General features: G+C 31.4%; 2 protein-coding genes across 5 annotated transcripts in view; both read right to left on the bottom strand.

Annotated features, from left to right (window-relative positions):
- LOC129796090 (zinc finger protein 431-like) overlaps positions 1–25,520 on the bottom strand; it is a 382,644-nt gene that overhangs the window by 339,240 nt on the left and 17,884 nt on the right. The window lies entirely within an intron of this gene.
- On the bottom strand, positions 1,000–24,014 carry LOC129796079 (sodium-dependent neutral amino acid transporter B(0)AT3). Of its 4 annotated transcripts, none has more exons than XM_055837787.1 (13): positions 23,886–24,014; positions 17,896–18,398; positions 11,871–12,103; positions 11,578–11,814; positions 10,897–11,249; positions 10,680–10,827; positions 8,873–9,074; positions 8,639–8,798; positions 8,396–8,558; positions 7,431–7,631; positions 6,925–6,993; positions 6,624–6,835; positions 5,082–5,169 (listed from the first exon to the last, which is right to left on the bottom strand). In XM_055837787.1, the coding sequence occupies exons 2-12, from the start codon at positions 18,164–18,166 to the stop codon at positions 6,827–6,829; spliced, it is 2,046 nt and encodes a 681-aa protein (XP_055693762.1). In that variant the 5' UTR covers positions 18,167–18,398; positions 23,886–24,014; the 3' UTR covers positions 5,082–5,169; positions 6,624–6,826. The 4 variants fall into 4 exon arrangements, with proteins under 4 accessions (XP_055693761.1, XP_055693760.1, XP_055693762.1 ...); XM_055837788.1 differs by having other exon boundaries at positions 11,578–11,799; XM_055837786.1 differs by lacking the exons at positions 6,624–6,835; positions 6,925–6,993 and having other exon boundaries at positions 1,000–5,169.

The following is a 25,520-nucleotide window of genomic DNA, read 5'->3' as shown; positions in this document are numbered from 1 at the left end:
TTTTAAAAATCATCGATGAAGCATTTTAAGCATTAACTGCATCGTATATCTAACGTGATAAAATCATAATTATGACGTCATTGTTTAAGTTTTTGTATAAATATTTGCAGATTTTTCCTAGTTAATTCCAGAATAAAGTAATAATGTTTCTAGTCAATTTCTTATTTTATTATACATTTTTGATCCTCTGCAAGATTAATCGTATCCTGATTATTCCTTTATTAATGAATTTTTCCATATAACAGTGACTAAACTCCTTTATGCCTATATGAATCAAAGATGTAACTTTGGTTTTAGCTTAAATTTATTGCATAATTTTGGAAATTTTAGATCTTATCTCGTCTAAAAAAAACGATTTTTCTTGTGCTTAATTTACTTTGGTAGAGTTAATACCCTTTTCGAATTTAACAATTCAATTTTATATGTTTGATGTCGTCTTATCTATTTATGCATGATTAAAAAAAATTGTGAAATATATTTTATGATTTCTTATTTTTATTTAATTTTGCTCCATCAAACATTTCACCAAGTATACATACAAAAATCTTATTTATTATTGCACAGTATTAATTTGAAAAATCAGCTTTCTCGGTGTGATCAGGAAGATAAATAGGAATAATTTACTTCACTAAATCATCCATCTGTGGTAGATCTATTGGAGATCTCTCACACTCTCGTCCATGGCACTGAAATATTTTTTTTAGCCGAACTTTCTTATCATGCCGGTGAATTTGTGCGAATCATCCAAATGTGAATCATTAGGGAATTTTCTCGCAGTCAGCGTGCAATAAAAATTGTTGTTAACTTATTTGCACCTTATCGGTGAGGATGAATCAAGTTTTGTTGCTGGATAGAGGCTAAGTACTGTAAGGTCAGGATATAAGTGGATTAATCTACACTGCTGACGTATTGGAAAGATCATTTTGCAAACACTAATGCTACGACGTCATTGTTCTTTTAGGAAAATCGATAGGAAAATAAATCAAAGAGTTTTCTTGACTTTATGTCAATATACTTTTATTTATTTACACAATATCTTCAACAATCTCTACAATGGCATTTTTTTCATAAATTTTTTTTATATGATCTGCTTATTTATTTTCATTTGTTTCTCTCTCTCTCTAAAAATATAAATTGAAATTTACGCCATCTGCACATTCGTAAGTTCATCCGAAAATCTTTCAATTCTTTTCAATCGTTCTGGTAGAAGTTTTTTTTTCTTTACATAATGAACCTTATTTTCTATAATTTTTCTTTATATATGAATTTCTCACAGCATTTTTTTAATGTTGTAACCTCACTAATGTTATGTTATGCATCAGAATTTTTCTAAATTAATTCAATATTAAATATAGGTAATGTGTGTGTGATGTGCAATTTATCATAAATAATTCGATTTTATTTTCCTCTTAAATTTATGTTCACTTTTTTTTTGCTGGAACAGAACTTATGTAATTAATTTCTTTAAATGATTATGATACTTAAAATATATTTTATGTTTATATTGTGCTACTTTGAATCTCTCACATTCTATATTAATGCCTAAAAATGCAATAAAGAAATGTTTCTACGCTTTCTTTAACTAATTTGTTTTTAAATATATCATTAAATATTCTTATAAAAAAAGAAATAAAAAGGTTGATCCAAATTAAGAAATTCAATTGACTGTATTTTTCATCGTTTTTTAAGGGATGCTCTGAATGAGATGACATACATATGTGTAAGTTAATTGAAAACTTATTTATTTCAAGAATTTGAGTTTAATTTAAAATTGATTCTTCATTTACGAATTTATTGGTTTTATAACGTAAAATACCGACCGTTAGCGCATTATTCAACATTTTATCTTTGGAAAAAAAAGTTTGATCTCATTTTTACAGAAATCGGGACTTTTTAAAATAACAAACGTTTTTAATGATGAATTAAAAATACTTTTCTTATAACTCTCACTCGATGAATTTCATTCGTATTTTCTTTTAATTAAAATTTCCAAATGTCTTCGATCCAAAAAAAAACTTTAGTTTTTAAAGTATTATAAAAAAAGGATTTTAGAGGCAGATTTAAAGCCATCATGGAAGAAGTATTTTCCAATCTATTTGGAAAAATATGGGGTAGCTTTCATTTAAAAGAAAATCTCTATTTTATTAAACCGAATTTTATTGGATACTAAACCGTTTTAACACCACACAAACCCGAAGGATTTTTTTCATTTTCTCTTTTTTTTTTAACATAAGCTAAACCTAATTTCTGCTGAACATTTTTTATATTCTTTCAAAAATACATTTGTTTCGTGTATTCTGTCGAATGAAGGTTTAGCCAAAAAAGAAACGAATAAATACTTTTCCATCTAAAATAAATATTTTCGTTGATCCCTAACATACAAATCACTTTTTCTGATAGTCACAGACCGATACGAATCAATTAAAATCGACATAAACCAATTTTGATCAGGTTTTCAACTGATCTTTAATTAAAATTCCATTTTTTATTTAATTGCTTAAGGTTTCATCAGATGGACGATAAACTTGTGCGATGCGGCGTAATGAGCTTACGTGTCATTAACAAATCCTCTTTATGAACTTTTAACCGCTCAATAGTAATAAAAAGTCTCAATAAAGGACGTATTAATTACAAAAAAACCTTTGGCGCGGCATCTCATGAAAAAATCGTCCTTTGCTGAGTCCTTTAGCCTCAAATATTTTTTATTCACCCCAACATCTCTACGCAAACAAAATTCACTCAAAAGCTAATTCCAGGCATGCAGTGAGAGCTATTCCACGAAAATTTCTGTACTTTTCCGATTTTTATGTTTTAAAGAAAATTTATATTTTTTACTTATCATGCTCTGTTTTGAAGTTTGAATTCATGCAAAACCATTTTGATGAATAACTTTTGTTATGCCTTGTAATTTCAGCATAAGAATTTCTCCTTAAATTTATTGACTTTTTTTTCATAAAATTTTCTCGTTTAATTTCCAGAACTCAATTAATGAAACTTTCAGTCATTAATTTGGGTTTAATTTGTTGCAGTGAATTTACTTATTTTTACAAAATGTTAAATTACTATTTATTTAGTAGAGTTGTTTTATAGTCTAGTAATACTTAGCCAAGGTACGTTAAGTATTGTTTACATGTTTTTTGTTTGTCTATTAGCTGTGATTTTATTTCATCGAAATTCTATTATTAACAGAACTTATTAATGTATAGTTTGTTAATAGAACCTGTGTGTAATTTGATAAGTTTTCGTGCAGTAAATTTTCGCGTCCTTATTTTGTCCCAAGGGCAAATAAATACAAAGCCAAAAACACTAGAAACTGGTACTAAAATTAGCCGGGCGAAATCATTTGTAAGACGTAAAAAATGAATTTCTGAGCAAAGGTATCACACATTTATTATTACTTGTCGACATTTTCGGTGTATTATGCTTTTAATATGCCTTTCTAGTTGTTGTTTAGAAATTCTTCCACAAATCTCTGATAGATCTTGTAGATCTCTTAAAATTCAAGCATTTTTCCTTATAAATGCTTTCTAGTTAATAATGAAAAAATAAATATTAAGTTTACTATACAATAAATTCTCTTTTACTTTGGGATATTAGCGAGTTTTTTCTCTTTGGGTTATGTAGAAGAGGTTGTCTAATTATTTTTATTATCGTTTTTTTTTCTTCTTGTCCTAATTAAGTGCTATTCACAATTTTAATACAAGAGTTTTTTTATTTACTTCTTTTGAACTAAAGCATATTTTTCTATTCTATTGCAAGAAATAACATTACTCTAATTTTTTTTTACCCAAAAGTCTTGTTTTTCTTTCATTTTTTTTTTTAAATTATTGTATGAATTCGGGATATATAATTTAAATTAATTAAAAACTTTTACGTAATGTAGCATTGAGAGTAATAAAATGCGATAAATAGCGAAAAGTTTTTGGAAGATTAAAAGGAAATTTAAATTTTACACTCAACGGACTCATAAACTCCATTAACATGTTTTTTACCCGAAAAATTATTATTTTTTTATCTTTGCAAAGTTTGGTTCGAAAATCATCCACAATAGTCTTTTATTTTAGCTGAATTCATTAGAACTTTCTGATAAACTCCTTTGTACACATTTATTACTCTCAAGCTGCAAAAGATTTTTTTGTAATTTGTGAACTGAATTCTTTTTAAAGTTAGTATTTCTGGTATTTCTTGTAATAACCATAAATCCGTTTTTGTTTTCCTTAAATCATCTTATTACCTAAATCAGACTTCTGAAGTCTTTCGATCAAAATCGCCATCACGTACAAATTGTTATACAATTTTTTTTGTTTCCTTCAATAAATACATTGTGAGTAAATTTTAATTTTTGTTTTCTCTCTCTCTAAAGATACGATTTTCATTTGTTTTTAATACACATGTTGATATTTAGCTCTAATTTACTTCATTAATATTCTCACTCTGACTAGAAGCAAAACTGATATATTTTAAAGATTCTTTTGGCCATAAGAAACATTTTTTGAAAAATAAAATCACCTTTTTTTTTACATCTTTTTCCGTATTGTAGGATTTTTTTGAAAAGTATTATAAACATTTTATATGCCGCAATGAAAACTTTCCTCACTTCAAAGGAAGAATTTACTTGCATACGACATATGAGGCATGTTACATTGAGAAAGTGATCAAGTACTTACATTTAAAAGACATATTGCTAAAAAATGTTTAAAATAAAACTCAAAACCAAATTTAATTATATTTGAAAATTAAAAAAAAAAGGAATAAAATTAATTAGTCAAAGTAAATCGATCAAAATTAAAATCCATAAGAATCTGGATTTGTTTATATTTTCTTTCTTAATGTTAATAACTGGCACTATTTTTTTTCCTTCTTTATGTATTCATTGTGTACATTTTCAATTTATATCGGGTTATTGATATGAAAATGTACACCCTTTAAAGTTAATTCATCACCCTTTTTTTATATCTTACCATCATTTCTTACACCGTTTCGAGTTTTTTTTTTCTTTCTAACTTATCAGTAATCGACAATCTTCATTCTAAACGTATTTTTGGGGACATTCAAATGATTTTGCATAAAATGTTTCATTGTTGGCGGTTGATCATCATCATCATCATCCGTATCCGTATCATTTACACGACCACCCATCGCTGGTCCGCTGTAATCATCGTAGTCATTCTGTATGGGATAAGAGAAAAATAAAATTGTTTTAGATTCAAATTTTTTATAGGGTGTCTCATGTAAACGTATAAAAGATAGGAAATTTCTCTAGAATTGAACCTTTTTTTGGGTATTGCTTAAACCAGTATTTTATCAAAAGATTTAATAAAATAACATTAAAACGTACGAGAATGCATAAGAATGAATGAAAATAAAAGCATAGAAGATAACTTTTCATCAATAGGACATACATGAAAATCATTCAAGACGTTTAGTTAATATAGCGTAGCAAAGTTTGAATTATTTTCACTGTATAATCCCGTGAAAAAGATTTTTATGTCAATAATTTTACTTCTTTTTCCTAAAATTACCAAGAAAATTAAAATAAAAAAATTCTCTTTATGCACATTTTCCATCCCAGAGCTTACACATTCTCTTACTTTTTTATGCGATTTCCCAGATTACAACAATACAATATGAGAGTTTAACATGGGACAAACAGCTGAACATTACGTTGTAATTATGAATGTTTTAAAGAAAAAAGAAAATATCTACATGTTTTCTTATCAATTAAAATTTTCCTTCGAGAAGATCTTCCATTGTAATTTCAGCTTTTTCTCCCAACAATTGAACAATGAGAAGAACATGCGTATTTGAGTCATTTATATACATTTGAGGTTGCAAAAAAAAATAAGAAATATTATTTTGAGAGTTTGCATGGGATGATAAAAAGCATTTTGCAATAATTTTGTAAGAAAATATAATTTAAAGTTTTTTTTAAAGAGTGCCTAAAAAAATGATTTCAGAATTCCTTTATTATATTAAAAAAATATAATACTTTCGTCAGAAAATCAACGTTTATATTCAAACTATAATAATTAAAGTATTAAATGTAACATATATAGGTAATATAAAACATGAAAAAGAAGCATTGAAATAGATGAAAGTTTCATTCTCAATTCAGTTCAAAGAATGAGATTGAATTGGAAAAAATGATTATATTTAAACATTTTAGGGTAATGAACTTTTTAAAAGCTAGAGGACAGCAAGGAAATACGTAATATGTATAATATGTACAGAGAGGAATGTAATAGCTAGAACTAATTCAACCAATATTCTAAATAGATTTTATAGTAGAGGAAAAAGTTGAAGAAATTTACGAAAAATTAATATTATTAAACGTAGCGTTCATAGCGTATTAATGCGTGGTAAATTAAACCGCTCAACAGATTCTGTTTACGTTTTTGATAATTTTTTTTAAATTGTTTTTTTATAGAGAAGCATAAGAAATTTTAATGAATTTTTAGAATAAATTTCATGCAATTTTACGAAATAATTCATGCGAATTGATTTTTATTTTCTATTAAGAAGAGAACATAAAATACTAACTACGAAGTAAACCTACGTTAAACACAAATACGTAAAAGAAGGAATATACTATTACCATTATATTGTCATTGTTAATTGATTACCGTAGCTATAATATTTCAGCAATTTATCACTCATTCCATTTATGTAGAAAAGAACTGATGAAATGAACCGAGCATGTTTTTTTCTGATACTTTCTGGCAAGAACATCTACAGAGAAAATGTATATATTTTGCCCCGAAATGATTTGGAAAAGAGAGAGTCTTTCAACGGAGGGGAGTTGATTTTGGTTTTTGTTGAGTTAATCTTAAATAGCCTGCGGAAATGGGTTAATATACAAAAATCAGTTTTCTTTCTATCTTTTAGTGTTGAATCTTTACATTTTTGATTCAATTTGTAACTTACATCGAAATCTCCAATTGTAAAACGTGTTGCAGTCAATGTATTTTGTGGTGGTAAATCTGGACTGATCATCTTTTTATTTCGTATGAGAGTTTTTAAAAAGATGAATGGGAAAACGGTTAGAACATCAATTTTTTTGGGTGACAAAATGAGGGTTAATAAGAATGGAATTTGTGATGTTTCGAATGAAGACACATCGAGTTAGTTACAAGAACACAAAGTGTTAGAAATAAAATTAAATAAAGTCCAGGAAAATGTACAAAAAATAACATTCGAGGGGGAGAAGTTAAGACAGAACTTAAAATAAACATTTTTTAACTAAAATTCTCATTGAAAAATGATCTGTGATAAATGCTATGTATATCGTATACACAGAATACTTAAAATAAAATAATAGAAGAAGAATAATAAAATAATCAGCTCTATTGGAGCAAAATTAAATTTAAATTAAAAGATGAAAAAAGGAAGAAAATCAATTTTATAAGCTGTAGAGATTCTTTCAAACTTACATCATCCTCATCAATCATTTCCTTAGTGGATGCAGTTGTCTCATTGCGTCGAATTGATCCTTGATGAATGTCAAGATCCACTTTGAGGATCTGGAATCGTCGCAAAAGGAATACAATTGGCATCGGTAGTACACCAGCAACAATCATTGCGAGTGCAATAGCCATAACCCAGTTTGGATAGTTTGCTGAAACAACGGCTCCCTAAAAAACAATTAAAAATAAAATTTATAAATTATGGATCCTTTTATGAATGATAGAACGTATTCTGCGACCTAGAAATCCTTGAAATCGTTGAAATTTCATAACAAATTTTAAAGATTTCAAGGATTTCCTAGTCGCTGAACAGAACAAAATAATTTAATTATTTCAAAACGATGCCTAGAATAATTTTTAATCATTGCTCGACTTGTTTGAGCCTGATTTAAAAGGCTTAAACTACCGATTTAGGTATCAGCTTAGCAATTACAGGGTATGCTACGTATAATCTACGTATAATCTATACCAAGAAAAATTATTTTTAATAGTTGAGAAAACGTCGAATTCTTTAAAGAATTATCCGACACTAGCAAGTTTTCTTTTTTTACTTTAATGTATTACCAAGAAATTCCTGTGAAAAGCTTCAGAGAAATCAAATTAGTATTATTTTCCACAAACTCTCAGAAGAGTTTCCTTTAACAAATGTTATGCAATAAATTTTTAAATACTCATAAAGCATTGTTATGCTACAAGAAGTTTTTTTATTTGTTCTTGGCTTCCAAGTTAACGTGGAAAATCAAAAACAGATATTTTATAAAATAATGTAATGCTAGCAAATTTTCTCATTCATTGCCTAATGAGGTCCTATGCGGATGTGCTGTATAAGTTTTTTTTTTTAAGATAAAGTTTCAAGGCAATAATTGCAAATGACGTGAATGTCTTTTCAAAAAATAACTCACGAATAATCTTTAATGAATAAAATTTCTCACCAATTCTGCACTCCAGGCCTTATAAGTTGGATTATCCATAATCATGAAGAGAACAGATGAGGATAGGATGCAAATCATAATTGCCGGACCAATATATCTCCATGTAGCTTGCCAATAGAGACCTGGACGATATCCTGTCATTTGGTAGATATCTTCTGAGAATCTAACATGAGAGATGCAAAAGATATAAAATAAGGACGTAATAAAAAATCTGCGCAACGTGGAAATTTCCACAAAACATACTTTTCATGGCCGTATATATAAATTACTGCAATCATCTCCATGAGGGCAATTACAACGAGACCAATGGTACCGGCGAATGAGTCAAATAGCTTCAGCCAGTATTCACCGGCTCCCGTGGAGAAGAGAAGACCAATGAAGAAGCATGCGATACAAACAATTCCTATAATTTGCAAAAAATGATATTTTTATATTTTTTTTCTTCTAAATAGCTTCATTTGATTATTCTGCACATACCTGTAACGTATTGTTTTCGCACCCTCTTGAATATATCAATATCAAAGATCGTACAGAACATCCCTTCAAGCATTCCAATTTGTGATCCAAGACCCAATGAAAGCAGCATCATGAAGAAAATTACCGACCAAAAGGGTGCCCCTGGTAGTTCCACAATAGCTTGTGTGAAGACAATAAAAGCCAATCCTGTTCCTTCAGCTGCCTGTAGAATGAAAAAAAAAATACGTTAACCCTTTTAAATTTTCGGCGTAGAATCATTAATTTTCCTAAGCTCGAAGATTAGAAATCTAAGTTTTTTTGTTGTTAGAGTAAAAATGTTTCAAATTTATCTCAATTCTTCATCAGGTCCTGAATAGTTACTCAGAGGTAGATTGTGATATAAATCTTTTAATTTCTTTTCTTACTATTCGCCATTTATAAAAATTTGGTATTCTGGAAAAAATCATAAATGATTTTAACATTTTATTTCTTTCTTCAATCAGGATTCAGATGGAAAATTACTTTTCCATTGCTTTTTGAAGAACCTTCTGACGTTTTCTAAAATAACAAATCCTTTATTTTTCTTTTATAGAACGACAATAAATTGATATAAAAACATCTAATTTTAAAATCTTACAACAACTTTTTAGTTTATTAAAAAAAAAAAAGAAAAGTAAAGATTTTTATCAGAATTGACTCCTAAATTGAGATATTTTTTTTCCTTCAAAATACTTCACGGTCCTCTATGGCCACAGATTCCACATTCATAAATCCAAGAGAGGACTTTGAGGGTGACTTTGAAATTAATAAAATAGTCGAGTTAAATTTTCCAAATAACCAACAACCAGTGAAGTCCTATAATTTTACTATTTTACTGCATTAAAATACATTGAAAGTTTTCATCTCTCGCTGGTTTTATTTAGAATTATTTCATAATAATTCATTTGTAAGAATAAATAATTGATGCAACTGCATAAAACACGGTGACGTATTCATAGATGGAAAATGTGAAAATTATCTAGCATTTATGTGCAAACACTACAGTGTTAATTTGCAAGAGTTAGTAGCATTAACATTGTTATAATTAAATACTCACTCTAAAATATATTTTCTCAATTGTTCTAGTATTTCTGTGAAATTTTGCATACAAAGTCGTGCACACGCGTTGTCATTGAATAAACAACAAAAAGTTTTAAGTTTTAACCACATTAGGGGTTAATGTGGCGTGTGGAGGTGGGTCAATTTAATTGAAATAATTTCTGTAACCTCACGTTTTATATTTCAGGATCAAATAATCGAGTAGAATCGGATTTTTTTTTAATAATGCGTTTAATTTGAAAAGGTGTTTTGCACGTTTTAGTAAAATTTCAATAATTTTATTACAAAGAAATCTACCTGAAATATTTATTAATTAATGCTCAGAGCAAAACCAAAAGAAAAATCTTCCTATATTGGTCTTTGTCGTCTTTGTTATACTATATACTCATACCTTCAAAATTATTTACCGACAAAGTAGCAAAAAAAATCTTTTTCTTTCACCCTAATGACGTTATTAAGGGGAAATTTTTCCTCGCGAAATTCTTTACGAGAAATTTCGCAATATATAACTAATTGTTTCACCTTTAAATAAATTTAACTAAGGATTAGACAAATTTATTTGCAATGTACGCAATTTGCATATTCACCCTGAATTAATTTACAACTTCTTTTCCTTACGTGTGAAATGTCATATAGAGGTATGATGAAGATAGTGAACTGATAAAAGAACAATTCTAATTTATCTCTCTGAAGAAAAAATGTGTTCACGTGTAAGAAAAATGCGACTTACATTGTCCAACTGATTAGCTAAGCTACATTCTTCCAGTTCCCATTCTTTGCTCATATTTGCTGATATTGTCGTCATAACTTTGTCATAGACACTTCGTTCTACATGCCGATCTGGTAGGAGTTTGTGATCATGTAGGATTTTCATGTTTCTAAAAAAGAAAAGAAGATATTTTTTTTTAAATGATTGCCATAAAATTAAACAAGTCTCTGCTACTTACACTTCAATGCACCTCTCAACATTGGCAGTTGCTTTGAAACCCAAAATGGAAAAGATAACTACACTCGCATAAATGGCGGTGATGGCATTGCAAATCGAGACGAGAATAACGTCACGGACACAGTTATTCTTGGGTGTATTGTAACTCCCAAAGGCAATTAAGGAACCAAAAGCCAGGCCAAAGGAGTAAAACACCTGAGTGGCTGCATCAAGCCACACAGTTGGCTCCGTGAGCTTTTCCACTTTCGGCGTGTACATGTGAATGAGACCCGCACTTGCGCCCGGCAACGTGATGCCTCTAATGAAGAAAATGGTAAGGACGAGGTATGGGAAGAGTGATGTGAAGTAGACCACCTGAAAGAAAATTATTTAACATTAAATATCCGTTCTATAGAAAAGCAGGAAAAATATCGATCTTAAAAATTTTAACTTTAAGAACTCTTAAATGATTTTTAACTAAATAAACATTTTTGAAATTATTACGTTAAGCTTAAAATAAATATTTCTAAATCTTTCTCCCTGTTCTAATGAAGATGACAAAATCTAATAGATCAACAACCTATAATAGTTCTTTAAATTGAAACTCTGGTGCTTCGTGCAAGAGAGCAATGATACTTTTGAGAAAATGCCAACGATTTTTCTTAATGGAAAATTGTACATAGGGTGATGTTTTTTTTTTTACCTTTCCGGAGCTCTGAATGCCCTTCATAACGATGAAGAAAACAATGACCCACGCTAGGAGAAGACACAGAACAATCCACCACTTTAGGCCGCCGGAATCCTCAATGGATGGCGATGCATCGAGTGTTGTGCGATACCAAAAATAAGCTGTCTCAGATGATCGGGCACACTCATCCAGATCGGTGCCATTTATCTGAGGACAGCTTGACCATGGTAGTGGATACTGATAGAAAAGAGACTTAGCAGAAAATGTGGACCTTCTTTTGCAACGACTAACATTCATCTATGTCTTACCCTAAAACTATTGAAGAGATAGTAGAAACACCATGTTATGATAACGTTGTAGTACAGCGATACAAAGAGCGTGACGATACACGATGATATTCCGATACCACCCAACCATGGGTGGATTGTATTCCATACACCAAGTGAACCAAGGCGCATCTTCTGTCCAATTCCCAATTCAATGAGGAAAAGTGGGATCCCTTCCAGGATCAACATGACGGCGAATGGAATCAGGAAGGCACCTGCAAAGAAAATAAGAAATTGAATTTAGTTCCGTACTGCTGGATATGCTCTTTACATATTCACTAGAAAAAATTACTGTCTCATTCAAGAGCAACGAGACAGTCGCAATAAATCTAAGGAATTCTTGACCAAAGAAATGTTTGAGAATAAAATTAGCCTTCTAAAAAAGTCTTGAAAACTATTTTCAAAGATTTTACAAAATTGAATCAGTAGGTATTTTTTTTTATACAAGAAATTGAAATTTGAGTTAATGTTGATTAAAAAATAAGATGACGTATTTTTTTAAGGCAAATAATTGCATTTAGTTCTTTAAAAAATAGTTAAGTAAATGACAATTAATTAATTTTGATCAGTGCAAACCTTAAAAGAAAAACTTAATTAAATACACTAAAAAATGGGATGATTTTGATAAGATTTCGTCTGATTAAAAAAAATTTTACAAGAATTCACATTTTTATCGCGAAACATTAATTTATTTTATTTATTCTACGCCACAGTTTAAAAAAAAATTAGGGTTAACCCATCATTTACAAGCTCATTTTAAGAATAAGTGAGTGTTATCACAAGAAATTTTCACTTTTTTTCAGGTAAATTACCGAATAAGTTGTGACGGAAATTTTTACAAGTATCCTTCAATTAGGCTGTTCTATGTAAATGTAAATAAATCGTTGTTACACCAATAGTTCTCATAGTTCCCTAACAAGTTTAGTCTAACAACATTCCTCTTTTCGCAATATAAATTGTGATGATAAGAGAAAATATAGTTGAGTTGGACGCGCAGAGAAAATATTCCGTTCATGAAAAATTCCTATAAATAGGATCCATGATGCAGTGGAGTGTCGTGTCATTAAATTTAGGATAGCACAACCACGACATCAAGTGCCCACACACGTAATTTTCCATTCACAAATGAAAGTCTTTTCTATATGATAAAAAAAAACCACTCATGTGGCAATTTCCACGAAAAAAAAATTATTGGGCTATCACATTGTACGTGTGATATGTCTAGATTTTTTTTCCTTCGTTTCTTTCCCTGATTTTGAAGAAAGGTACAGAAAGTGGAAACTTCCCACCATGTGTTCGTTTATTTTTTTTTACTTCGGCAGGATATGGCATTGCCAAGGAAAAATCAATTTTCAAGATTTGTCGGTCATGCTTCACGCACCAGAAGAAAAAAAAAGTTTCCATCATGAGTGTATCACAGCGTGCTTTTAGTTGGGTGGGAAATTTATATAAAAGCACAACTCTGATAAGACTTTCCTGATATTATGTATATATGGATATCATACAATGTAATAAAATGAAAGAATTAGATTAGAAAATCTATAGAATGTAGGAGGTATCCAATAAATGATCAATGACATTGTCTTGAATTTTTTTTAATTAAAATCTTTATACACCTTTTGTTGTTAATTAATTTTCTTTTCAATCTTCTTAAAAATTTCTCTTCTTGATCCATATGCAGAATGTTTTTCAATTAATTTTCTTATTAATTGAAAGTTTTTCAATTTCCACTCATCTATAGGAAAACCTTTTCTTCCCATCCTACCCTATACAAAAGCATAAAACGCAATTAAAGTTCTGTAGCGTTTGCTTAATGACTATATTTTTAAAAGAGACCTTCATCTTCTTTATCTCAATGCGATATTTGCTCTATCTCATATAATTCAATTTGCATTAGTATTGCAAGGTTTCATTTCGTCAAAATTTACTCAACTTAAGATAAATGTGCTAATTGAAGAGCTTTATACAGTTTGTCATTTATATTAATTTCCCATTTATGCTTCGTTATGTTCTATTCTTTAATTTCCTTATTTACTTTTAGTTAAATACCACACCAAAATTCAATCAATAAAAGTTTTTAATTGTGTATGTATATCCATGTGATAAATTGGATGTTTTCAAAATTAATCCTATTATGTACCCCCAAAAAAAGTTTTCCAATCTTCTTCTATTTTTACATTTCCTCTCTATGTATACCTACAATGTTTTTCTTCATGTGTTTACCTTTAATTTGCAAAAGACCCTGAATAGGCACACCTCTATACCCCTAAGTGACAACATTATCCTTGAAATAAATGAAAATTGTGGAACAATTTACAAAAAAAAAGAAATCATTAAGTTAACGTTTTATCAGCGTGGGAAAAATTACCCTTTGAACCTTTATGTATGTGCAGAGATGCATGAATTTAATGCATAATATAAAATGAAATTTTCTCTGTATACATATATGAACAATGTTTTGAACAGTCTATAATAAATGATTTTCATCTAATAAATGATCTGCTTGCGTGTTTGAAGGTGATGGCAAAAGACGAAAATCAGAGTATCGACGCAATATATACGATACTTTAATGAGAAAGACGAGGAAAAATCTCTCGAAAAAATGTTACTAAATTTATCATCACGCGCGTCTCGTGATGATCATAAAAGCGTCTTCTTTTTTTTTCTTACCATTATATACTACTTATTTTTAAGAATATTGGAAATTATTTGAGAGTATATTACTTTTGGCAACTGAACATGAAAACCATGAAAATCTCACAAAAATGGATTTTTGTTATACAAAATGAATTATGTATGCCATATGTATATTGCTGTGTGATATATAATATTTCTTTTGTTCTACTATGTGTGATGTATTTACGTAATATTAAATACAAAATGCAATACAGATCAATAAACCAACAGACTTTGATGAATGATATTGTTAGGTGTGTTCTTATTACCATATTCTCACATAAAATTCTAATTAAAATACAATCTGGAATATTCCAGAGCAAAATGTAAGAAAAAAATCTAGAGTACCTAGTGATTCTATTTTTTAAAATAATTTTCATTCAATACTGATTAGTACAGGGCGGCCAGGAAATTAAGGCACGATTTTACCAGCTAATAACTTTTGATAGGATTGAGATGTTTGAAAACTTCTGCCACCGAAAGATAAGAACGTTCAAAAAGTTTTATCTGTTAAAATGAAAAAAAATCAAGTCGATATCTTATAAATTGTAGCCGCTAGAGCGAAATATATAAAAATCACCCATTGATCGTTAAATAATCTAATATTTAACTAATTTTGCATCAAATATGCCTTTCCCGACTGTATCCCAACGAGAGAAATCGCTTGAAAATAGGGAAAATTTTCGTAAATCCGTCGGCAGGGATTTGTCGAGAATTGGTCAAAATCTCGACGCCTCGACGAAAATGGGGAATAAAAATCCCAATTTTTCTGCCGACAGTTCGTCGAAAGCATCTTCCCTATTTCTGCCCAATTGGGAAGCTGATGTCGAAACGTGGCCGACCATATTCCGACCTACCGTCGAAATAGGGCAGAAATAGGAAAAATTTTCGAAAGTATGTCGACATATATTGCTTTGATGTCCTCGTTATTTGTCTCTTTCTTTCCAATAATATTCAATTCAAACAACATATTTTTATATTCTTCTGCTCTTTTCACACATCACATGATTATATTGGGGCCTCCATGGCGTTATTTTACATGACAACAATAAAATGCCAAGACAAAATGGAACACGATATTAATAAATATTAATATTTTTATATTGCGACTTATCCTGTCGCTTGGTCTTTGGAAAACCATGCCACACCCTTTTCCCGACGGGAATATTTGCCAAAGGCGATAAAATGCCATTGCATTTCACAAAAATTTAATTTTTTGATAATATTTTAATTTCACTTAAAAAATGAAATTTCCCAAAACCTTGTTGAAAGTATTTTTAAAATTTCTTTACACATCCTGAAACATGTTGGTCAACATATTTTGGATGCAAAAGTCTCAGATAATTAATAAATCGAATTTAATTTTAGCAAGTAAATTTTTGATTTGCCGCGCACGAATAAGTACGCCATTGAGCTCATTAACCTCTAAACCTTAAAGTCCATCTGTTGACAAAATATGAAATCCAAAATCTGGAGAAGGGCAGAAATTGGGAAGAAATAGGGCAAAAATTGGGAAGATTGTCGAAAGCATGTCGAATATTAGTCGACAATCGGCCTTATTTTTTCCCTAATATTAAAGGAAATGGAGGAAGGAAAAATTTCGACAGACTGTCCACACCCAATTCCCTATTGGGAAGGCGTCGAAACTTTTTCGAGATATCTTCCACTTGGACTGCCCAATTTTTTTTACTTAAAAATAGGGCAGAAATTGGGCTGCTTGATAAGGAAATATGCCGAATATATTACGAAAGATGATTTCCTTCCAAAATAGGGCAGCTACTTTCGACATATTTTGGAAATTATTTCCACAAAGTCAACATTTGGGAAAATAGTTCTCGTTGGGATGCGACTAAATATATTAAAGCAAAGAATATTTTAAAGTAAAAGCAGATATTTTCTTCTCGGACAATAATCTTATATTCAAAATGAAAACCATTTGCCGTGATATAGACTTGAATTAACAATCAAATAAAACTGTTTGAATTTCCTCATCTTTTGGTGGTAAAAGTTTTCAGATATGTCAATCCAATCAAAAGTTATTAGCTGGTGAAATCGTGCCCTAATTTCCTGGCTATTCTGTAGAATATTTTTGTACAAGGATGTGATTTTTCAACAATTCCATAACATCTAAATCTTATTTTGAATTTTTTTTTAAACTCTCAATGTGCAAAAAATAGACATGATTCTTTCCAGGACATCAGTTAAAGTTAGTTATTAGTTAGGCTAATAGGTTCTGACCTCTAATGTGAGCAAAATATATTTGAAACTTTAATTTAGATGCGTAGATACTATTTTATTTTTATTAAGAAAATATCTTCTACTTTTAAAGAGTATCTATAAAAGAAAATTTTCAGTTTTTCTCTCTCTTCTCTATTTTTTTTTGTATGAGAATAATATACAATAAATAACTGTTCTAATATAAAATAGCATTATGTATAGCAAAGAAAAAAAACCATAACAATTTTCGATGAAATAGTTTTTGTGTCTCGCGAGGTAGGGGACTGCAATAAATTTTTGCCATAGAAAAAGCACATAAAAATGTGTATATAATGTACCCTTGTGCTATGTATTGGAAAACACAACATTTCAGAATGAATTCATTTTGTTTCTCAGTGATATCAATCCAACACGTGAAAATCAATAATCATGTAAAAGCCAACATTTTCTACATGAAGATACACTAAAGGAAAGGAAATTATACATAGAGCGTAGGAGGATTTTGCAATACTAAACGATTTTATACTGTTGCGTGTTAAGATGTCATGTATTGTGGTCAGTAATTCAAAGAAATGAAATCTTTGACATTATTGTGTTTCTCGATTGAATTTAAACACATTAATGTAAATTTATGAGTAATCAAAAAAAAAAAAAGAAAAAGATTTTTCATTTCTTTTCTTTTTCACTGGGATCAGCCGGGAAAAACCGGCAAAGATTTGTTCAAAAATATAAACAATTACGTCACTATTGTGCTTTTTGTCAAAATTACTAGCTGACCGCAATAGTGACGTTATTCTTTGTATTTTTGAGCAAATATTCGTTTCTAGTTGATATCAGTGCATAGAAAAAAGAATTTTCTTTAATTTCTTATTCAACCTCGAATGAACCCTTTGCCCATGTACGTGATAAATAAGGTCCTTTAAAAAAATATTTAATGATAATTTTCTGTGAAAATTTGATCACATTTTCGTTATTTTGGCGCTTTTAGCTTTTGCGCTTCACAAGTTATATAATGGAGTAACATGTGAAAATGTACGATATATACATCACACAGATTTTCCTTGGGAAAGTTTCATTAGAGACACTTTCGGGAGATTTTTTTTTCAACACTCACCTCCTCCATTCTGCTGACAGAGATATGGGAATCGCCATATGTTGCCAAGTCCAACGGAATATCCAATGATACTGAGGAAGAACTGCATCTTACCGGACCAAGCAGCACGATCAGGGTCATCATTGCCCATAGCATCGGCTGACCCAATGGAACTTCGTGGTGGTGCCGATAGGACAATTGTAACCCCGTGTGTCCCATCACCACGGGCACGTGTATTGAGTGGTGCCATTTCGTGACCATTCTTTAACGCACCTTGCAATTTAGTGGTCATTATTCAATTTACTGTATAGATTTTCCTTATACACGTTATGCTTTTTCTTCTTTTTTTCTCACTTTTGTTACACACACACAAAATCACAACAGAAAAGTATCTGTGAATTTATTAACACTGTTTATCTTTATATTAAATAAAAAACACATATAATTAAATCTTTTTTTTTTTAGTATTCCAATTCAATTCGTAAAGTCTCTTGTCTCACGACGCTTTGAAAACTCATTGGAATCTACAATGAAAGAAGAGATAAAATTAAATTGATGGCTATTTCGTACTAAACATACAAAGTGCTTCTCTTATTTTTAAATTTAGATTTTAAAACGTATTTTATTTTATGGTAAAGCAAGATTTTAATTTAACTTTAAATTTACACTAGATTTGAGTCGGGAGAATACACAATTTATTAAGAAAAGATTGAATTTACTTTACTCTACAGTTTACTTCACTCTCATCAAATTTTAAAGTTCTTTAGATTTAAAATTATGAACAAACATCAAATTTGTGTTAGTGATTCTAGGGTATAAATAGCTGATTCTATCGGCGTGTTGCTCCCACGACGCACATGATGGTATTCTCGGATGAAGGTTGAGAATCTCCTCCGAACATTAAGACAATGCCCGAACATTCCATCGCCGCACAGCCAAAGTCTTGAAGTCGCAGACGTCTCTGCTCTCATGACAATGCGGCTTCCATGTGGCCGCGCCGATCCTCATTTTGGGGCTTTCTTGTCTACCCCATTGCCGTCGTCTGGTGGTGAAAAGGTCTCACGGATGCTCTCTCCAACTCTGCAGAGATTTCCGTCATTGTAGCGCCCCCAGGGCGGAGTACCCCGGCTCACGGGTGACGATTTTCCGTTAGCGGGGTGGGTGCATTTTCCCCGTTGTTCACCAAGCTCCCTTTTCTCCAGGGCGAGACCAATCCTTTCACAGGACCACGTCCGGCTTTGAGGGTCCTCACAGAGCACTATAAAAATCACCCACATGGGAAATTAATGCAAGGCAATTAAATTTACAATAACCGCCGGCACAGTGACCGTGCCGGACGGTGATTCAACCCAGACTAAATAATTTTCTCTCTCGGCGCGAGATTGACACTCTCCTCGCGCCACTCATTTTAGCGGATTTTCTTGAAAATAAGTTAATTCTAGCAGATTTGAAAACATCGAAAAAAAAATGAACGTTACAATTTGTACTAAAAATATCTTCGAGATTTATGATTGTGTGACACTCACGTGTGCGTGTTATTTCTGTTATTGTTCAGATAATTCACGAATGAGGCCTAACTCGTGGGATTCGCTACAATTTAAAGCTATCTGGACGAGCTTTTATGTGCTTAAAGCTCATTCTTTGGAAATATCACAAATTATGCAATAATTTGCATAATAAAATCTAAATTGTGAAGGACTTTATTTATTTTAGCGATATAATTATTGAAAGATTCCAAAGAAAGCAATAAATAGTTAAAAATACAATTTCTTTATAGTTTTTCTTGGATATTTTATAATTCTTTAGAATATTTTCACGTCCCTCTTGTATCATTGTCGAGATTTTGTGCCTCAAAATGAATAAACTTCTTCCTCAGGAAATGTGAATTACACAACAATTTATATTCAACACAGTTCAATGAGTCTGATTTTTGTGTCTCAGAAAAAAAAATAATTGACCAATAAAATGAAGAATAGTGCAAAGATGCTTTTCTGCTGCTTGTGAATTTTCCTCTTTAATTTAAATTGACCCTGATACTGATGGTTATCAGTATTAGTTAGAAGCAACAAAAGATAAAGAAATAAGAAAATTTTTTTTTCTGATGCGAAATATGTTTATTTCCGTATATCTATGCCAAAGAATTAAATGTGAAAATCACATACAAAAAATATTCTTAAATAATTCATCGAAATATTTAACTGTGAATAACTAACAAACATAAAACAAAATAAATTGGAAAGCATTCCTCTCAAACTATAATAAATACAGTCGTGCTCTCGTGGTAGGACCGTCGTCAAAATGACTTCTCCGCGGTAAAACGGCTTCAGAATGAGGAATTTTGCCTTCGCAGTGGGACAATTAGTATCCTACCTTTCCATACTAATTGTCCCACTGCGAAGGCAAAATACTTCATTCTGAAGCCGTTTTACCGCGGAGAAGTCATTTTGACGACGGTCCTACCACGAGAGCACGACTGTATACAATCTTTTCCACCACTTAATACCAAATTTTTCGATAAACATTCTTATCACATGGGACGCATATCATCCACTGAATTATGTTTAATCGCTTATACGGAAAATGTGTGCGAGTGAGATGGGGAGAACTGATTGTGGTTTTAATTTGATTAAACAATTTTTATTACCCGGTAATAGTCAAGTTAAGAAGAAAAGAAAACGAGGAAAACGCAGTGGAAAATTTTTTCAAGGTGTTTAAATTTAATTGATCGTTTTCTTTTGGGAAAAGGTCATTTTTCTTAACAAATCAATGAATGAATTTAACAGGAAAAAACTCAGGTAACACACACTAATTTTAAATTGAGTTTGACCCTCTAATTTAATAAATAAATAAACGAAACATTCCAAATATTCAACATTAGGTCAACAGTGGATATAATGTACTGTACATTACATACCTATCCTACTAAATAAATCTCATTTTCTCTTTTGCGAATAGCGCATGTAGACGCAATTTACCCATATGATGTCACTACTATTGCATTGAACTTGACATCGTGCCAATTATTTCTGTATGTATATCTCAATTCTGCCACCATTACACCTACATTCATTTGAAGAATTCTTTTCTATTTGTAAAATATTTTTTCTTCTCTTGCCCACGTTAGCTATATTACCTATATAACGATAAATTCCCCAATCCCACTGGAATGCAGCAGCTGAAAATTTTAATTACTTCCTCTCTTGAACATCTAGGCCGATTTTTTTTCCATGTGAAGCACGCAAGGATGAGAATTTTATTGAAAGAGTATTCTCAATTGCGCAATTAAGTAAGTAGTTAGAAAAACTATGAAAGTACCGATAAAACTATTTGTTATTATTTTAAATCATTATTGTTTATGTACTATATACACTCATAGAAAAAAATCCGTATTTATCACAGCAAAGTGATGAATACGGAATTTTCTTATATGAAACACTATTTTTGCAGTGATAAATAGGGATTTTTTTTCTATGAGTGTACATCATTAAAAATAACCATTTTGGGCTGATCTTCTAATTGTTGCTATTGTAGCAATAAAAAGCGGTGTGACACACACTTTCGGTTGAAGTATCCTGACGAAATTTGTCGTTTAAGAACTAAAGTCATTTGAAAAATGTATCAAGCGGCATATTCATAAAGCATAAAATGTTTAATCTGATTCATTTGGAATATCAATTCATAATATGAAAAAGAATTTCGATAAAACTTATATTGCACACTCATTGAAAAAATTCCATATTTAGTGGTGTTTCATACAAGAAAATTCCGTATTCATCACTTTGCAGTGATAAATATGGAATTTTTTCTATGAGTGTACGTAGACCCAAACGTGAAACATTTAATTTTTCCAAATATTACTCAATTCTAACTTTTTTTTTTAAACTTTGAAATGCATTTTTACGTAAATTAGGCCAAAGCAGACGTTCTGACGGAGAAATGTTCTTTTTTAGAACTTCCATAGCATAAACATCGTGAAAAAAGGAGCGTATGTTTCAATGTTTCTATCTTTCATGTGGACGCAAAAGGGTTAAACCACGCTAAAATCTAACTAAAGTGACAAAAATCGATTATTATTCTTCTAAATAGCTTTGATATAATCGCATAATATTCCATGACGACACCTACATTAAATATAATGTGTGAAAAAAAATCCAATAAAATGGGGTGGTACGGATCACATGATTGTGTATCAATCGATTGTGGCAAAAATAAACGTCGCGCGCGAATATTAATTGGCAGTGATATTTCCTTGAGCACCATGTACTACATTTCAAGGAAATGCCAGTCAATTGAGTGCAGAGTTCTGCCCCTGTCCCTGTCTCACCCAATTGAGCATCTTCTCAAAGAAAATTCACGGAGCATCCACAGAAAAATCACACAAAAAATGAGAATGATGCTGAACACAAAAGCTCAGAAAAAAGCTTGCCACAATATCTGTGTTGTTGCGTCTTTTTTTTATGGAGGTTTTAACCTTACACCACCCACATCCCTTGTGATTTAGCTCCTTTTGCACACAAGCACGAGCATCTCTCATCTAAGGAGAGAGAATGATTGCCCTTAAGGGAGAATCATGGAGAGTGTACAAATATTTGTGCCCAAAGAACAACGCACTGAGAATTTGCGTAAGGGCATCATACACTTCCGCCATTTGATATTCTTGTCATCCTTTATACATATTTCATTGCCATTCGGTGCTATGTACTTTTGGTGAATGTTTTGCCGCGCAAATAAAATAAAAGGGTTGTTCTTTCGGTGCTTCTCTTGCACACGTTCTCTTCTCTTGTTTCTCTCCTTAGCATTGGTAAGAGGACTGTAAGGGTGAGGGGTTAGTTGTGCAAAAAAAATCTTCCACCTATATAGGCATAAGTTCGTAAGGGGTAAATTTTGCACATGTAAAATGGATTTGTTTTTGCTTCTCTTTCAAGCAACCTTTTGCTCTTTCTCTCGCTCCTAAAAATCCCCTTGTATGTTGAGAATATTATGGGGGGTGAGTAGCACCCGTCAATGTGGTGGTTTTTGGTAACCTCAATATAGGTGAGTTTGTATGTGTGCGAGTGGAAATTTTCCATTAGATTGTCTCGTCTCCAAAAAAATGAGGGATGTTTGCACCCTGTTTAACGTCTATTTTTCCAAAAAAATCACCTTTCTGAGAACTCATAATCTCTTCTATATCCACAATCAACACGATCATTGCATAAAATTAGCATTCAATCAGTAGGGTGCCAGTAAAGGCTGGCCACAAATGCAAATCCACATTATGGATTAAACAGTGTAAATGAGAGAAAAAGAAAAGAATCAATGGAAAGTCTGTAAATAATTTTCTTGCTTATATTGTGTGATCAGAGGAAAATTCTTCTTCACTTTTGCAATCGTTGCGTTGAAATGTGATGTTGCACTTGAGATTTCAATTGGAATTTTAATGGAAAAAAATTGCAAAAGAAAAATTTGGGGAGAAATGTGCGCAAAGAAATTTTCCACGAATAATTTTCTTGACACATTCAAGGAAAAAAAAACACTTCACAATTTTTCCTCTAAACGACAAAATGCTTTAAAAGCGTGTGGGAGTGGGTTGTATTGGTTATACGTAGAGAATATAAAAATTAACTCTTCTGGGCTAAAGTAGAAAAGGAAAAATAAAATAGGAAAAATCCCATTTACATGTTTCTTGGCAAATTTTCCACTTATAGGTCATAACATTGGGTGAGTTTTTGTATGAAAAATTCAAACATTTATGCCACTTTTCACAGAGCAATGGATGATGTAAGAATTTTTCAATTTGTACACCACTCTTGGTGCCCAAGTTCAGCCGAGAAAATTTCCACTATTGCTCCTTTTCACTCTCGAGGACATTCCACTGTATGAGAAAAATTTGGGAATTTGGGATGCTTTGAGGAATGCAAAGAAACTCCTCAATTAGAACTTTGGCAATAACGTGAGTATCACACACTGGGAATTATATTAAGAGGGGAATTTTATTTTTAGGAAAATTCTTAAATTTTTCTTCTTTTTACCATGAATTTCTTTGCAAAAAAAAAGTTTCTTCTTCTCTTTTTTTGTGTATATGAAGCACTCGCGCTCAAACAATTTTAAGTACGATCCAGTCGTTGAAGACGTTCGTCGGGGACTGAAAAATGCTCAAAGAAATCTAATAGAATCAACCTTCTATGCTCACAAAATGTTCTCTCTCTCACATACAGAATCGCAACCATACCCACCACCCCCCACTGCACTACCCCTTGACCCAACATGTGCCATTAGGGCCGTATTCACTGTAACACCCGAGTGACGCACCGTTTTTCCCTGTGTATGTATATCATTGCAACGCTTTAGTTAGGCTTTTCTATCGCGCGGAAATTCAACTGCGCTGGCGCCAATAAATGACGACACACAGTTTTTCCACTCTCAACCACATTTTTCTTTCTCTCTCGCTCCCATTTTCCCGCATATATCACGCCAAGCATTTCCCCTTTGGCATGTGAGAATTTTTCATATTTTTTTCTATATTCTCTCTTCTAAACTTTGTACTGTGTGCTGTGAGAATTGTGAGAGAGAGAGAGAGAGAATATTCTGGTGAGAATAGTGTGAGAATAAATGCGAGAGAAGCTTCCAGGTTAATTTTAACACACATATATAATTTTTGTGTGTGTATACATAAATACATAATAAAAATCACATGGAATAAAATGAAAATTCAGTGGAAAAAAATTATAACCACCCCTCATTTCCGGAGCTTTCACTCTCATCCATGGTCATATAACTTATTTCCGCATGACTAATTTATCTTCCCCAATGCTGTTTTTTTAAGAACCTTGAATCCCATTAAGGCAGAAGCATCCTGTGCACCTACACTAATAAATTATGTACACAGGTATATAGTCAGTTTAGTAGGTATATAATTACATTTCAAGCTACCTTCCATCCGCCCAAAATCCACCCCCTAAAGGAAATTTCAACAATAACAAAAAAAAGCTCCCGCACGTAATGGCATGTTGAGGGGGGTTCGGTGAATGGAGCGGGGTTCAGCTGACGTCACATGGTGCTTTCTACGCCTCTAAAATCACCCAATGAGAATACACTGCTATGTCACACACCCCTTAAAGCTCGCCATTCATTTCACACCCACACGCAGTATACGAGCTTTTGCCCGCTTTTATCCATCTTCAACGTTCAACTATTTTTTTTCTTCGTTCTTTCTCAATTCTCACCCCCAGAATATATCACACTCCTACACCATTATAAGGTCTCTATCCTACGTCCTTCCATCATGGCTTTTTTTATAACATTACCAAACTCTTTTACCACATATGTATATACGTATGTATATAGTGGAGAACTTGGTCTCTTCAACTGCGTCGTTGCGGAGATGAGAAGCACACGTTTTCTTATTACTCAAATTGGCGTCTGAAGGGCATTATGGAAAACATATTGAGTCAATTAATGTGAAATGATCTTTAGGTATTAATTCGGAAATTTAGTAGTTTTACTTGATTTTTTTGTTAGGTGATAAACGAATAAATAATTTTCGCGGTTTTTTTATCACCTTCATCAGGTACCTACCTATATTATGTACCTTCATTGCAAATGGATTGGTGCAGTGACAAATTACAAAGATTACACGTAAAATTATAATATTACTTAAAGTAACT

The sequence above is a fragment of the Lutzomyia longipalpis genome, chromosome 4 (assembly GCF_024334085.1).
Source record: "Lutzomyia longipalpis isolate SR_M1_2022 chromosome 4, ASM2433408v1".
Taxonomy (NCBI): Eukaryota; Metazoa; Arthropoda; class Insecta; order Diptera; family Psychodidae; genus Lutzomyia; species Lutzomyia longipalpis.
Note: the sequence above shows the minus strand (reverse complement) of the source record. Positions and strands in the feature narration are given on the sequence as shown.

Excerpts from the sequence above, each read along its gene's own strand:
- LOC129796079 (XM_055837786.1), bottom strand. The coding sequence starts at position 18,166 with ATGACCACTAAATTGCAAGGTGCGTTAAAGAATGGTCACGAAATGGCA. Across the intron at positions 9,075-10,679 it reads TAGCTAATCAGTTGGACAAT|GCAGCTGAAGGAACAGGATT; the intron begins GTAAGTCGCATT and ends TTCATTCTACAG. Across the intron at positions 7,632-8,395 it reads AGGCCTGGAGTGCAGAATTG|GGAGCCGTTGTTTCAGCAAA; the intron begins GTGAGAAATTTT and ends ATTGTTTTTTAG.